The 17,054-nt window shown below is 37.7% G+C and overlaps 1 protein-coding gene across 1 annotated transcript in view; it reads left to right on the plus strand.

Moving 5' to 3' along the window:
* The first annotated feature begins 8,194 nt into the window (after positions 1-8,194).
* The window catches only part of EPHA6 (EPH receptor A6), a 962,333-nt gene continuing 953,473 nt past the window's right edge, over positions 8,195-17,054 (plus strand). Inside the window, exon 1 of the mRNA XM_043449041.1 lies at positions 8,195-8,564. Within this exon, the coding sequence (XP_043304976.1) occupies positions 8,195-8,564 (370 nt within the window). The remainder of the gene's footprint in view (positions 8,565-17,054) is intronic.

Raw genomic sequence — 17,054 nt, forward strand, 5'->3', positions numbered from 1 at the left:
TTTTATAGCAACTTCCCACTACTTATCTATTTGAAATTATTGGAAGTGAATATTTAGACTTGGAACAGTGTCTGGCACTTAGTAAATACTATATAACTGGTTGCTAAGTAATATAAAAACTAATACTCTATTTTATCATATTTGAAGATTTCTTTAGGAAATGACATCGATTTTTTTTCAGTTTTTTTTTTTTTTTTTTAACTTTGGTGCTTATGACAAATTAAAGTTAGAAAGGATATCACCAAGTGACAAACCTTAGGGCAATATTAATAACACAGTGGTAAACAGATTCTCTAACTTTCCTGTGAAACCTCATATTTAAAAAAATCTACTAGAATAAAAATGAGATCCTGACAGTGTTTTTACATGTAAATTGAAAATTCAAAAGCAAAACAAAAACCAAATACAAATACTAGCATCTAGTGGAAAAATCTTGCTGCTTCTTTGACAAACCTCCAGGTAGGGCTATTGGATTTGGAACTTCCACTGATGCTATTGAGTCTTTCAGGCCACTGTGATTCTTGTGGAACCTCGGGAGGTGTAACAGACATAGGGATCATAGCAGGGTGATGGCAGATCCTGAATCATCTAAAAAGTTTTAGTATCCATGATTAGGTATGTTAGGCAAGTAAGTCTACTCAGAATTGAAATTTTTTTTTGAAATAATTTTTAATTAAGTTAAAAAAATAAAGTTTTTATCAGAGTGATTACTTTTAATGCCTTCTGACTAACTCAATGCATTACATCATAGGCTAGCTTTGAAGACTGTCAACACATGCAGTATCAAAGTTATTGTTCAAGGTGAGCTTCATTTTTATTGATGATAAACAAGACTGTAACAGAATCTCTTTAGTAAAAGTGAGCTCCTCTTGTAGAAAGTTGTACTGTGTGTCCACATGGTTTTCAAATTCCTTTCTTATTTTCTCCCATTATCAACATGAAGTGGAAGTATTGAAAATAAAACTAGAATACACACACACACACGTACATATGTATTAACTAATGCCACACATGGCTACTTAATTTTAAATTTAATAAATAACAAAAAATTCAGTTTTCAGTCACACTAATCACAAACACTCAAAAGCTACATGTTGAATGTGGTTAGTGGCATTTGTATTGAACCATACAACATTTTTAGTTTTGCAAATTCTGTAAGGCAGTATTAACATAGAGTTTTGCTTTAGATAAATAACATATAAGCTTAATGTTTATTTTACAATTGTACATACTTTCCATAAGAAAATAACTTTACTAATTTTTTCATTAGATGAAAATAATCAAAGACAAGCATGAATATTCTTCCCTTTTCTTATATATTTCAAATTATGCTACAAAATAAGTGAGGAGCAAGCAAATCAACAAAAGTCTTTGAGTACGTATTAAAGCTAATCTAAGCCAGGCTAGTGTTATGTTTGCTTCCCCCCCCCACTAATTTAAAATATTTTTTAATCTATAAAAATATAAATATAAAATATAATACAATTGAATTCTAAACACTATCAGCCTCAGTATACTTCTAGTACAATGAACCATGATGGAATTTAATTCTGAAATACTAGAGATGTCTCAAATGGACTCTGTAGTAGGATTTAGTTCCCCAAGGAGAAAAGATGATTTTCCCAACAACTCACAATAGGCACCACATATGTGTAATAATTATTACTCATATATTACACTCTATAAAGTTAAAAATGACTTGAAAAAAAAATGACTTGAGTGCTTAATAATTTTTAAAAAACAGGAAAAGATCAAGTATATACCTTTTTACAGTTGAAACATATATTATCTTTTATGAAGAAAGTTAATAAAGATGGCAAATTTGATGAAAAAGATAAATATTATTAGTATTTAAATACAAATTATTTATCACATATATTTTGTAGAGATGTGAAAGAAACATTTTCTTCTCTTTATATTTTTTTGAGGTCCTTAGGGAATTTGGAATCTGTATCAAAGTTAGGCAAGGATATGAAAAACCATATGCTAATTGTCAAATGATGGGTATAAGTGAATTATATAGAATTTTTAATCATCAGAAAAATATAAGGGTATATTGAGAAATGTTTATATTCCATGTGTACATGTTAACAGCCATAGTAAAGAAACACTCTATGACTAAAGTGATTTAGAACTTGAACTAAAAAGTAACTGTTAGGCATATTAAGTTTTTATTAATATTGGGTTGTTAAAACTCACTTGGAAGTATAATGCTATGTCACCCAAGACTTGCTCTTTTATTTTTTAATCAAGTTTAATATACACCCCCATCCAAAAAAAACAAGAGAACTTCAAAAATGCAAGCCTGCTACCTAATTTCAAAATAAACTGAAATATTATAGGAAACATTTCTATAAAAAGAAACTTACCTACAAAACCCAACTTAAAGATCATTAGGGAATCACAACTCTTTATCTGACACTTTTAATCTATCTCCAATTTGACTGTACTAAAACAATATTTTGTATTACTCATATAAAAATAAAATGTTTTAACTGAAAATGGTTATTAATATGAATAAGTTGCTTTTCTTTTCTGTGAAATTTTTAAGATTTGATATGCTAACAGTAAAGCACCTAGAACTGTTTTGAATATCTTCCAGAAAAATATTAACTACTTTCTAACATCAAAGAAAAATTTCCAAAATAAGTAGTGTATGTGTTTTTCCCTGATTACACAGTTTCTTAAAGGAAAAAGCTTCAAATTAACTATACGTATTTGACCTTGTGGATTTTTTTTTTTATTTTAGTTATATGCATGGTCAAACATAAAATTCAATCATTTAATTTATATTTTAAAGCTGATGAAAACAATACCATTTATAGAACATTTCTGAATTTTATATTAACAAAAATAATGACTTAGATAATGGTACTCATTCAAAGTACTAAATTAAATAAAAGTTTAGACCTGATGTGTTGACATACTCATGGATCAATATTCTTTATATTCCTGTTGCTTCTATCTTGAACTTAGAGAATGCAAATTATAGACATAAATGGATTAATTTACTGTTTTACCAAAATAAAACAGTTAAGACTATCTCAAGCCTTGAAACATGCTTAATATCAAACATTAGAATCCTTCTTCTTTTTTCCAAATAAATTAATTTCAGTTTAAGTCTCATCATTTAAAAAGCAAGTAGTATTTGTGAATACAATTATTTCTACTACAAATGAAAGCTTAGACTAGTTTTAGTGTCATATATTCCTTATTTAATAAAAAGTTAATCATTCATACCTGAATCTAGACCTCTTATATCATGAAAAAAGTGGTCTGAGAGCATACAGAAGAATTCTGAACAATATAGTACTGAAAAATGAGACATCAATGCTTTTCTGAATGTAAGTATGATTCAAACAGACAAGTGCAAATAAATCTACATGAATATTGCACCTGGTTCATTGAGTGGCTTATAACTTTGAAACTCAAATGTCAGCAAATATATCAACACTGCTAAAAAATCAAAAAGGAAGTACATTTTGGTAAGTGCAATTGCTTCTAACTCCCATAAGATAACCATGGTTATATTATAAATAAAAAGTTACTTTTAAAGAATAAATTATTTTGCTCACATCATCATTAACTTCTGAATGAAGAGAACTGAACATTTAAAAGAGCTCAACAAATATTTTAGAATGAATACACATGTACACATTGTGTGCACATATGTGTGCATGCGTGTGTATTCTAAGGCTCTTCAGTCGTGTTTGATTCTTTGCAACTCTATGGACTGCAGCCCTGCAGGGTCCTCGCTCCATGAGATTCCCCAGGCAAGAATACTGGAGTGGACTGCCATGCCCTTCTCCAAGGAATCCGCCAACCCAGTGATAAAACCCATGTCTCTTATATGTCTCCTGCATCAGCAGCTGGGTTCTTCACCACTAATGCCACCTGTGTGTGCTGTCACTTCAGTCATGTCTGACTCTTTGCGATCCTATGGACTCTAGCCCAACAGGCTCTTCTGTCCATGGAATTGTCCTGGCAAGGATACTGGAGTGGGTTGTCATACTCTCCTCCAGGGGATCTTCCCAAACCAGAGATCGAACCCTCATCTCCTGTGTTTCCAGCATTAGTAGGTGGATTTTTTTTACCACTGAGCCACTGGGAAAACCTATATATACATATATATATATGTATATATAGTGTATAACACAAATGGTCAAGATAATTCTTTTTACAATCATGTTTCGAAATTGATCCTATGGACTCTAGCCCAACAGGCTCTTCTGTCCATGGAATTCTCCAGGCAAGAATACTGGAGTGGGTTGCCATTTCCTTCTCCAGGGGATCTTCCCAACCCAAGGATTGAACCTGGGTCTCCTGCATTGCAGACAAATTCTTTACCATCTGAGCCATCAGGGAAGACCTTGGAATTGATAATTACATCAAGCCCATGGAATCTTACTCTAGTCAAAGGTCAAGAAAATTATATTTCAATTCTTCTTTGAGGTGAATTTTTAAGATACCATTATATTTTAGATATGCAATAAGCAGTGCCTAAACACATGAAATGTATTTTAATATTTAGAAAAAAATTAAAATCATTTGCTTTCTTAAAGACCAAAATCAGAATATGATTTTCAATTATCTGGTCATGTAAGCAATATATTATGTCATGCTTAACTATGATTTATTTAAACAAACAAACAATGTGAATTGTGGGTGAATTTTTAGGTAGGGATGAAGATAGAAACCCAAGTTTATCAGCTCTTATTGTTCAGTTCAGTTGCTCAGTCTTGTCGGACTCTTTGCAACCCCATGAACTGTAAAATGCCAGGCCTCCCTGTCCATCACCAACTCTTGGAGTTTACTCAAACTCATGTTCATTGAGTCGGTGATTACTCTGAAGTAAATAACAGTATTTGTACCATGATGTTGTACTAAAATTTGGAAATTGTACCCTAATTGGAAATATTGTGTCTTGATTTGGAAATAAGTGTGAATCCTAGAAATGAATCAGCTTTTCTTTTTTTACTTTCTCTTTTCTCTCTACCCTTCCTCTTTCCTTCCATTCATTAGAGCCACTTCCTTTTAGCCTAATTTGAAAAGAATGTTATTGGTGTTCTGTTTACAATATAGTCTCTAAAATGTAATATTCAAGTGAAATATCAAAATTTAAGTTAAAACTTTGATATTAAGATACTTTTGCTCTAGGGTTTCGGGGGGAGACAACTTCTTTTTAGTGGTATTCTATTTTGAAAATCTTGCAAGTCTAGTTAATTTAAAAACTGCAAGTTTAGAAATTAACATAATTTGCATTTCAAAGTTATTAAATCATATTATACCCTTCAGTTCATCAGAAAACTAGAAAAATAGAATATTATTAAAAAGTTGTCTCCACCCAAAATCCAGAGTAAAAATATCTTAATATCAAAGTTTTAACTTAAATTTTGATATTTCACTTGAATATTACATTTTAGAGATATATTGTAAACAGAACACCAATAACATTCTTTTCAAATTAGGCTAGAAGGAAGTGGCTCTAATGAATGGAAGGAAGGAAGGGGAGAGGGAAAAGAGAAAGTAAAAATGAAAGGGTTCCCAGGTGGCTCCGTAGGTAAATAATCTGCCTGCAACGCTGGCAGAGCAGGTTCAGATCCCTGGGTAGATAAGATCCCCTGGAGGAGGAAATGGCAACCCACTCCAGTATTCTTGCATGAAGAATACCATGGACAGAGGAGACTGGTGGGCTACAGGCCATAAAGTCTCAAAGAGTCTGAAACCACTAAGGCAACTGAGCACACAGTCATTTTAAAAGGAGTGTCTTTGGATAAAATTATTCTCTTAGTGAGTTTTTAATGACATCTGTAAAACTATTTACTGTAAATGATTTTAAAGATTTAAACATAAGGAATTCAAATTTAATTATAAAAAGGTCATGAAGTTATATTCTTCGATAGTAAATATAAAGATTACTTTAAATCAAAACATAAATTATTGAATCATCTAACACTTTTATGAACATTTAAGCATAATGATTTATATTATAATGTAATCTTTTAATTTTACAGTTTATAAATTGTAAACTGAATTTGCAAATGCATATTGCAAATGATACTGACAGTCTATCAGTAAGAGTGTTAGCATCAGTAGCAAAATCAGACTTTATTCCTTTGAGTACTAATACATAAACTCCACACTCGGTTATCTTTTCAGAAGTTTTCTGCATACATTTAACTTAGCATGGACACCTTTAAAGAGAGGCAGTGTTTGAATTCCGAAAGTGGAAGTACAGTCACCAATCGGAAACCTTCCTCACAACCTCAAAATCATGTGCCTTTCATATTTCTCTCCTTTGCAGCCGACTTAGACGTGGGGCATCTTTTTGCTGTCTTTCTCTTTGCCTCCCACTGACTATAACGCAGTAACTGGAACCACTTCAACAGTGTGTAACACAGAGCAGTGCTGAAACACGTCGCATGGAAGGCTGTTTTCTCCTCCAGAATTTTCTAAGCGTCGAACGCAGATCCTTTGCTCTTCCATTTACTACTTTCTCAAATCCCGCCACTGCACCATTTCCCTCCCTCTGCCCTAGAGAAGAAAGATACCCTTCATAATATCGTTTTTTATTTTTTTCTGGGTTTACTTTTCTTCCCTGTCATAAATATTTTAAAAAACATTCTCATGAATTTAGAGGTGGGATCTTCGACCTCACTCGACTGTAAAACCCTAAGTCCGTTCAATTAAAATGATGATTATAATAACAACAGCGAATAAACTATTACGGAACCCCCACACTAGTGGCACAGATTCCTTGGCGCGCCCTTCCTAAACGTGTTAAGTGTAGCCGGGGCGCATTCCTCCTCCTTCCTGAGGGTCCTAGCGTGGCCAGCCTCTTCCACCTGCGAGCCGCGGAGGCATTTTTTGTTGTCTACTAACCCCCTCTAGCGCCGGGCTCGCAGCAGCCGAGCGGCGGCAGCCAGGCGGGCCAGCGCCGGGCTCGGCGGAGCTGGGCGGCGCTGGCGGCTCGGGCCCTACCCTCCACGTCCGCCTCGGCGGCGAGGCGAGGGCGTCAGGACGAGGCGCCCCGAGACCCTCCTTGTTAGCACCGGTGTTGCCCCCTTCCCGAACTCCCCACGCGGGGGACGAGGGCCGAGCGGTCCCACCCGGCAGCCGGCGCCGTGGAGCGCTGGGAGGGAGCGGGAGCCGCGAGGGGGCGGCTTCCGCGGGGATAGCGGTCCGCTCGCAGGCAGTCGGCGCGGCTGTGGAGGCGGCCACGCACGGCTCAGCCCGGGGGCTTCTCCGAGTGCGCGGTCCGACGCCGTCACGCTGCTGGCGTCCCGGGCCCCCCGAAACCCCGGCGCCTGCGGCTGCGACCATGCTCTTGACCTCCGCTGTGAAGTCGCCGCCGCACGGTGACGACGAGACCTCAGTGAGACCCCGTGCCAGGCCCCCGCCCGCCTCCAGCCTGAGGTGACTCTCTGCAGCTCGCTGCCTGCCTTCGCTCTCCTAGGACTAGCTGCGGAGGCGGCCGCCAAGCCGAGGCTCTTGCCCTATCGGGCAAGTTTGGGCGACCCAGGCTGAGGAGCGGTCAGGCTGGTCCGCCACCGCCGCCGCCGCCAAGCTCAAGCCGGACGCGGAGCGCTCGGCCACAGCACTCGCCCCCACCGGCGGCGGAAATGTGAAGTCGGCGGTAGCCCTGCGGGTGCAGAGTAGCCCTAAAACGCTGGACGCTGCTGCCGCGAAATGGGAAGGAAAGTGCTTAGGAGACTAAGTGCGGCCTCAGACAGGCCAGGGAAAAGGCTGCCGAGGCCGAAGCGCGGCGCAGACGCGGCCGAGCTGGAGGGGTCCGCTCGGCGGGCCGCGGCCGTCGCCACCTAGGCGAGGGGCTTGAGGGCGCAGCTCGGTAGCTCGCTCGGACCGCTCGCGGCCCCGCGGAGCCTCCTTAGGCGCTCGGCTCTCGCCGCACTGGCCGGAGGAAAGTTCCTGCGGCCCCCGCCCGCTCAGAGCTGCAGCGCCCGCCCTGCTTTTGGCTCCGCAAGTGCCCGCTCTGAGTTCGGAGGGGCGCGCAGACCGGCAGAGCTGCCCGAGCCGCCGCCGCACCTGGCCGTCCCTCCCCCGTTGCCGCCGTGAGGCGCCCTCCCCCGCCCCTGCGCTCCCCTCCCCCAAACCACAGCCCGAGCTCGCTCCTGCGCGCGCGCTCTCCCAGGCCCAAGTGAATAGTCCTCGCGCGAGCGGGACACGGCGGTGGATGCAATTCCGCTCGCCTACAGCCGCCAGGAGCTCCCTGGCGCCGCCGGCAGCGTCCTCCTCCGGAGCAGCTGCGCCTGCACCTGGGCAGCCTGGACCTTCGTGCCCTGCCCCCGGGGCCTCGCGCGGGGGTCGCCCCGGGACACCCCCTGTGGGCCGGGTGGAGGAGGAAGAGGAGGAGGAAGAAGACGTGGACTCGGACCCGCCGCTGAACACCTGGCTGAGCTACTTCACTTTAAGGGGGAGGAGAAGAGAGCCGGGGAGAACCATGGGGGGCAGCGAAGTCCGGGAATTTCTTTTGCAATTTGGTTTCTTCTTGCCTCTGCTGACAGCTTGGCCAGGCGACTGCAGTCACGTCTCCAACAACCAAGGTAAAGGGGCCGGTGGAGAAGCAAGATGGGGCGGGAGGAGGCGGGTGCTCTGAGGACCGGTGCGTTGGTCGCCTCTTGGCAGGTAACTTCGTCTCGGGGTGGGCTTCTCCCGGCTTTCCACACGAGGGGGTCGAGGATGTCTCCTCACCAGAGCGCCTGTCCACAGCGCCCGGGGCCGGCGACCTCACGAGGAGCGGTCTGTTCTGCTTCCAAAATGTCTTGAAACGGATGCGTGAGCATCAGCAGCAGTTGGGTCCCACCACTGGCAGCCGCGGGACCGCTCCCCGCCGCGCGGTCTCCACGGGAGGTCAGGCTCTGTGGTGGAGGCTTTAATGGAGACTTCTGGCTCTTTGCGGTCGCTCACGGCGCGGTGCTGTGGAGGTTCTCCCGCACGCCTGCAAGAAAGCAGATCGTTCTCGCTGTAGCCCCTGGCCAAATAACCAGCCTTGAGCCTTCTATAAACCAAACCCTCGCCCAGCTGCAAGCCCTTTACCCCATCCCGACCGAATTTAGAAATTATTCCGGATTATTTCCAGCCCAGACGCCGGAAGGGGCCGGGGCGGGGGGAGGGGGGGTTGCGGGTATTAGGTGTGAATTAAGAAGTCGTGAATATTCTATGCCTAAAGTCAGGTAAAGTGGTAAAGTGAAGATGAATAGCCTATGAAAAGTGAAAGTGAGGTTTACCGAATGGAAAGCACTGAGAATTTTTGAACTTTTTTTTTTCCGCTTTCTAGCCAACAATCTTTATGAGACATACTCATTGGATTTCTGCTGTGAATATTTAAAGATCTATATAAAAGAAATTACCTCCATAGTCTCAATCCTCCTAGACTGGGAGAGGAACAGCCATAAAAGTTTTCCAGCGTGTACCTGGCTGGATGCTCTCTCTGGCGCTGTGATGACCGCCGGTGTCACCTGTTACGTCACACTTTTAAAACACCTCAAATACAAAACTTCAATTAGAGTTACCATTCAGCATACAAGGTCTCGAAATAATTTGCAGGTATATAAATAGAGGTCAGATGGCATGAAAATGTGCGCTTCCTTTGCGAGGGTGAGAAGGTTAAGAGTGAAGGAAATTAGAACAAAACAGCCTTCTTTTTTGTCATAAACATATACAACCAGTTTGTTAGAAATAGAATCATTTAGAATGAATATTCAGTTCTCATTTATGTAACTGATACTTTTGACATGCTTTTCTAATTCTTTGCCTTTTTTTTGACCTCCAGATTGCAATCACAAATGCATATGTCAGCTTGAAAACCCTACACAACCATCTTGCCTTTGAAAATGTATTCTATAAGTATCACCTATAGTGCCACGCTCTCCTATGGAGGTGTATACCTTCACACACATCCCTTATTTGGTTTCAAGGACTATTGGCATTAAATATCAAAGGGGTAGTTAATTTACCTCTGAAAATTGAACATTGTTTAAAATAACGTGTAATTACTTGACCTTTTTATTGAAAAGAAAAACGATTTTTAGTAATTGGAAAATCAGACATTTATGTTATACTAAGTGTGTCTAGGGCTTCTAAAGATGTGTACACTTAAAGTCAAGTTTGTTAGGAATATTTTAACAGTTATATCCTTTCAATCATGTCCCTAAATCAACATTTATATTTTCAAAGTTCCAGTAACCATCCTAGGCCCTGAGGATACTACCAAAAATAAAACACATGTTAGACTCTTCAAATGAGTAAAGAGCCATTCTACCAAAGTGTCTCAAGTATTAAAGTATGACCTTTCAGATATTCATATTAAGTTTAAGGGATAGGGAAGTTGTTTGTCAACTCTTGCAGTAATTTTTATTTATCTATTTTAATAGCTTTCTCATACTTTTACAAGACGTTTTACCTAAAAGATTTACCAATTATATCTAATTTATGTGTGTTTTGTAAATTAGCTTAACTTAGTGAATATTACTCAACTTACCTAACAAATAAGATCATTAAAGATGGTCTCCAAAAACTCTTAATTTGCATTTGTACTAATAGTCTAAAAACGCAAGCTATGTGTTACACTTGAATAATATTATACCTAAAGGGTAAGTTGGGTAAAATTTAGAGTTTTTCAGCATAATATTATGGAGAAAACATGCTCAGATTTTTTTCATCAGATACAAATAATTGCTTTTAAAATGCTTTTTACTGCTTAAAGTTACAGTGGTTCGAAATTATGCCTTATAATATCTTGAGATAATTTTTGAATGCTGAAATAATCATGCTAATAGTTGATAAATGTGGAACTTCAAAATGTTTTATGAACAAAAGGATATTTTCTTATTTGTAGTTTCAAAAATAGATGACGTGAATCAACATATCTTGCCAATTTGTAAACACTGAAAATATGAGGTATTGTAGAATTACTGAAGTACATGTACAATATAGAAATATTAATGCAAAATACAAATCTTATCTTTGTACATAATAAGCATTGATAATAGGCTTAATATTTAATTTTAAGCATATGTATTCATTTTTCTAGTAACTTTTTGTCCTAAGAGCTAATGGAATTCTTGTTTTATTTTTAAAATTTGTTGCAGAGGGTAAATTTTCATTTCAATATAATTTGTCTTCTCATTAAGAGTAATCACAAAGTAAACTTTAATGTGATTTATTTTTACCAAATTATATAAAATATTTCATGGTTGAATGAAGGCATCATTCCCTTCCTCATTCCTCGTTTTGCATACATAGATAGAATAAAAGGATCAAAAAAATGAACCATTTCATTTTTTACAATGTGCTAAGAGTAACTTGAAAATAGGAAGCATCTCCTCTTGTTTCTCAACTGGCTGTGAATCTCTGCGCCATAAAGACAAAATAAATCAGTTTGACTCTCTTCCTATTACTGAAACCTCCTTGAATTGATCAAAAAGTAAAGCTGCTTCCTAGATCACTTCATCTGATTAAGTAAATGAAAACATGATTTGTACTCAAATTTCCCTTATTCCATTAATTTTCCCTCTGTTTAAAACCACAGTATTTATTTCGTGTTGGCAACTTTAAAAGTAACAGTTTTTACTCTCTCAAGAATTGAAAACTTTTATTTTTGTGCTAAAAGGATAGTTAGGAGAATATAAAATACAATCTTGTTTCTTATGTCAGTAACCATGTATATCAATCTCAGTGCTTGGTAGCCACCAGGGACCCGTTAATTCACAGATTACTCTGCTTTAGTCTAAAAAGAGTTGATGCATCTCTCAGGGTGTGACTCATGTTTCCAAAAATAATCAATACTCGAATAATTCATTAAATCAAAATATGGTTTGAATATGAGAGTCTGGTGAGTTCATTTTACTACCAAGATTGTGTGAATTGATCTTTCTCCTCCACTCAGGGATTTCAGTGAAAAATGAAATATACAAGGAAAACAATAGTTGGAGCCATTAGTTTCATTAAATTTATTAATTTGAATGAAATAAGTCTAAAATCCACTAAGTCGTATGTAAATACAGGTGAACATAGCTGATCTGAAAAATACCTGCTTATTTAAATTCATAGCCCTAAATTAGTTGAACTGACATAAGTATTGTTCACAAACTGTAAGACCGAATGTTGTTCTTATATTTACAGAAAGGGGGGAATTGAAATATTTTAAGAAAGTTGAAGAGTGAACTTTACTGAAAATATTGAAAATTGGGTTCGATAAGGAAAACTGAGTGATTTATAAAGAATATTTCTAAAAGGCCTTTCCTTATATAAAATTTGATGGATAAACTATGATTGTAAAAGTGCAAGAGTTCTTGAAATCACATGCTTTTCTTGTTTTCCATAAGTATGAAAACAACCTAGAATGTATTTTTTATACATTAACAAACTGAAGTGAGCCATTGTGGAATTAGCCATTATGATTAGTATTTAAAATAGAATATAGAATGTCATTGATATGCACTAGTCATCTCAATCTTTTTGTTCTGAATTTGGGATAAGACTATATCTAAAATTTTTTTTTACACAAAAATTACACAACATTCTTTAAGGGTCTTGTCTTCAGACTAGAAATAACATGAATAAAGCAATTTTAATATAGATTTTCTCAAGGGGCAAATATATATATATATGTTTTTAAATTAATGATTAAATAACGTCTTTTTACATTTTCAAAATACTTTCAAACTTTTCTATTTAGAATTTGTATTATTCTTATGTTACAAAATTAAACATTAATAAAAATCCAAGAGTTGAAAATTTCTTCTTCAGTAATCATTGCTAGTATAAACAAGTGGCAAAAGGCATCAGTGATTTATTGTATTTTCTTCTACTAATTATTTTCCCCCGTGACAGACACCATATCTCAATCACTCTCTCTTCTTTCACACACAGGAGTACTTCTGACTATATATTTCTTTTGTCCTAAATGGTGAGAGAATAGATGTTATCTCACACTGTCCATCAGTCAACCAAATCCCTAAAGTTATAGAAGTTTCTTGTGTTCTTGACTCACCATTTCTTGGGACTATAAATATAGTGGAGATCAGTACATGTAGTTAAGTAATAAACATGGATTAACTTTGTTCAGTGTACTTTGTTAATCATGTAATCAAACTAAACTTATACAGAAGGATTAAATTGTTTATACATACACAGTGTTAACTTTTAAATAAAAATTGTATATATATGTGTGTATATATATATACATTTAAATTGTGAAACATAAATTGATATACTGTGTCTGTAGTGTTGTGATCAACTTGCAGTTTCTTTAGGACTGGCATTAGTTCTTTAAAAAACAGATATTATATTACCTCTACTTTTGCCTTATTTTTATTGAGTATTCTGTTTTTGAATGTAATATTTATATGATGAAGAGAAAAAAGAGTAAGTAAGCCAGACTTCATAAATGCCCTCATGGAATTTATTTTCTAGTAAGGGAGACTGACAAAAAATATGGAAGTAAATGAAACTATATACTATGGAGGAAACAATAAAGGCCCTGAGCAAATAACAGGAGGGACCCGCTATTTTATATGTGATGGTTAGAGAGGCCTATCTGGGAAGTGACACGTAAATGACATTCTCAAGGATGAGAAACAGCTGGATGCACAGAACAGGGTGAAGTGCATTCTGGGTAAAGGCAGCTACCTGCTCAGTGACCTTGAGGGAGGTGAGCTTGTCCCCTTTGAAGAATAAGTCCAGTTTGGAACCGGAGCTCACTGAGCAAGGAGGAGAGTAGCCTAGAGTGAGGTTTGAAAGAGAGTGAGAAACCAGATCCACAGAGAAGAAAACAAGCCATGGAAAGGAATTAGGTTTTTTTTTTTTTTTTTTTTAATTTTTTATAGTTGGAGGCTAATTACTTCACAACATTCAGTGGTTTTTGTCATTACATTGATATGAATCAGCCATAGATTTACACTATTCCCCATCCCGATCCCCCCTCCCACCTCCCTCTCCACCCGATTCCTCTGGGTCTTCCCAGTGCACCAGGCCCGAGCACTTGTCTCATGCATCCCACCTGGGCTGGTGATCTGTTTCACCATAGATAGTATACATGCTTTTCTTTTGAAACATCCCACCCTCACCTTCTCCCACAGAGTTCAAAAGTCTGTTCTGTATTTCTGTGTCTCTTTTTCTGTTTTGCATATAGGGTTATCGTTACCATCTTTCTAAATTCCATATATATGTGTTAGTATGCTGTAATGTTCTTTATCTTTCTGGCTTACTTCACTCTGTATAAGGGGTCCAGTTCATCCATCTCATTAGACTGGTTCAATGAATTCCTTTTACAGCCTGAGTAAATTCCATGGTGTATATGTACCACAGCTTCCTTATCCATTCATCTGCTGATGGCTCTAGGTTGCTTCCATGTCCTGGCTATTATAAACAGTGCTGAGATGAACATGGGGTGCACGTGTCTCTTTCAGATCTGGTTTCCTCAGTGTGTATGCCAGAAGTGGTATTGCTGGGTCATATGGCAGTTCTATTTCCAGTTTTTAAGGAATCTCCACACTGTTTTCCATAGTGCTGTACTAGTTTGCATTCCCACCAACAGTGTAAGAGGGTTCCCTTTTCTCCACAGCCTCTCCAGCATTTATTGCTTGTAGACTTTTGGATAGCAGCCATCCTGACTGGTGTGTAATGGTACCTCATTGTGGTTTTGATTTGCATTTCTCTAATAATGAGTGATGTTGAGCATCTTTTCATGTGTTTGTTAGCCATCTGTATGTCTTCTTTGGAGAAATGTCTGTTTAGTTCTTTGGCCCACTTTTTGATTGGGTCATTTATTTTTCTGGAATTGAGGAATTAGGTTTTAATATTTTCCTCGGTAAAATGGGAAGCTAATGAGATCTCAGCCATTTTTCATTTTTATAGTATTATGGCTAGGAAGAGATGATTGGAACATGAAGAGAATAGTGTTAGGAGTCTATTGCAGTTTTTAGGGACATCAGGAAGGGTATGGTGGCCTGGCTAGCATGGTGAGACTGAGATGGGGATAAGAAGATGGATTTGAGATACCATTTGGAAGTAGGATTATGGCATCATCTTATAATTACAGGAAAATAAATGTAGATATTCAGTATTTTGTCACTTTTTCCAAGGGATCTGAAAACATTTTTCATTCCTCCCCATAAAAATGATCTTGCTTGTAATGGTTGATTATTGACAGCAGATAGGAAGGATGGGGTGAGAGGTCCATTCTCTACTTTATTCTGCTCAAACTATGATTTAAAGCATAATATTAATAGTATAGTTTTATTATTTCAAACCATTGTGCATAGCACTGTGCACTCATTGGATCAACAGATGAAATTTGTTAACGCGTTTTGACATGATAACTTTACATATGTAGTTGCTTTTTGTCAGAGTGGGTAATGGTACAGGTGGGTGGAGATATCTTAGCAAAGCAGTATGGTGATCCAGCAGAATCTATTAAAATACAGAGCAGTATTGCAAAGTTTGGCTTATGCACCAGTTTTATTCATCTTTGTTATGATCAGACTACTGTTACTGAAAAGAAAAATAGAAGTGATACTAGATATAAAATAGGCATGTTTTCACATATTTTCTATTAGTCTTCTTTTCTGCATTTTGTTAAAATGAAGAGAAACAAATACTTATTCAGGAAGCTTGTAAAAACCCAGGAAAATTAGATCTTAAGATGAGGGAAGAAAGTATTAGGCTCTTCACTCAACAACAGTAAATTGCATGTAGCTTAAAAAGTTTCCCTGACCAGTTATTGTTCATCCCTGTGAGTTGCCTACTACTACTACTGATATATGACAGCAATTGTCAAATATATAAAAGCATAAAAATCTTAATTTAATAGTCCTAAATGCCTTGTATTTATTTGGAAAATCAATACTCTGGAGATGTTTCATGTAAACATTTGTAAATATTCTTAAAGGTACATATTCAAACATAGTAAATCTTATACTTTAGTGTTTAGAATGTTGTGGAGAATATTATTTTATAGTGATTTCCTTTCAGTAAACATTATGAATTCTTATGATATATACAGTTTTGATTTTCAATGATAAATATTCTAGAACTGAGTGATAATGTTTGTACTTTAAAAAGGTATGTAAATCCATGGCTGATTCATGTCAATGTATGGCAAAAACCACTACAATATTGTAAAGTAATTGGCCTCCAACTAATAAAAATAAATGGAAAAAAAAAAGGTGTTTATCAGAGCCTACTATTTGGGCTTCCCAGGTGGCACTAGTGGTGAAGAACGCCCCTGCTAATGCAGGAGACTTAACAGACAGGTCTTGGATCCATGGATCAGGAAGATCCCCTGGAGGAGGAAATGGCAACCCACTCCAGTATTCTTGCCTGGAGAATCCCATGGACACAGGAGCCTGACGGGCTACAGTCCATGGGGTGGCAGAGTCAGACGTGACTATAGAGACTTGGCATACACATACACACTGATAGGTAGGGTACTTACTATATGTAAGAATTCAAGGAGTTTTCCTTTAAGAATATATTAATATAGTTCAGTGAAGAGTTTCCAGTCTCTTTCCAAGCCTAGTAGGAAAATTTTCTGTTTTCTTAAAATTAGATCCAAAATTAGTTTTTTTTTTATAATTAGAAAAACTTTTAAAGTACATTTGTCATATGACAACGTGTAAGAGTACTGATGCTCAGCTCTAATATTTATGTATTGATTATTTGCAAGTAATATCTTATTTCATTAAAGTTTATCTCAAAGTTAAGAAAATAAGTCACTCAACATCCACATCTTAAAGTATCTTCCTGTGTCAGGCATTATGCTAGGTTCTAAGATAGAATTCTACAACAGATTCTAAGCTAGATTCTACAACAGTGATTATCATATAGTCTCTGTTCTTTAGAAAATCAGCCTTCTCTTTTGATGTGATATATCCTTGAGTAATTGATAATTAATCCTTAATTACTTGATGATTTTTATAAGATGAATTTTACAGTAAATGATATCATGAGGGAAAGAAGGAAGGGTGTGAAGTAATACTACTAACACTTCTATGTGTTTTTGTTTGTAAAATTGCTTCATAGGGATCTTC

Source organism: Cervus canadensis, chromosome 27 (genome assembly GCF_019320065.1).
Source record: "Cervus canadensis isolate Bull #8, Minnesota chromosome 27, ASM1932006v1, whole genome shotgun sequence".
Classification (NCBI taxonomy): domain Eukaryota; kingdom Metazoa; phylum Chordata; class Mammalia; order Artiodactyla; family Cervidae; genus Cervus; species Cervus canadensis.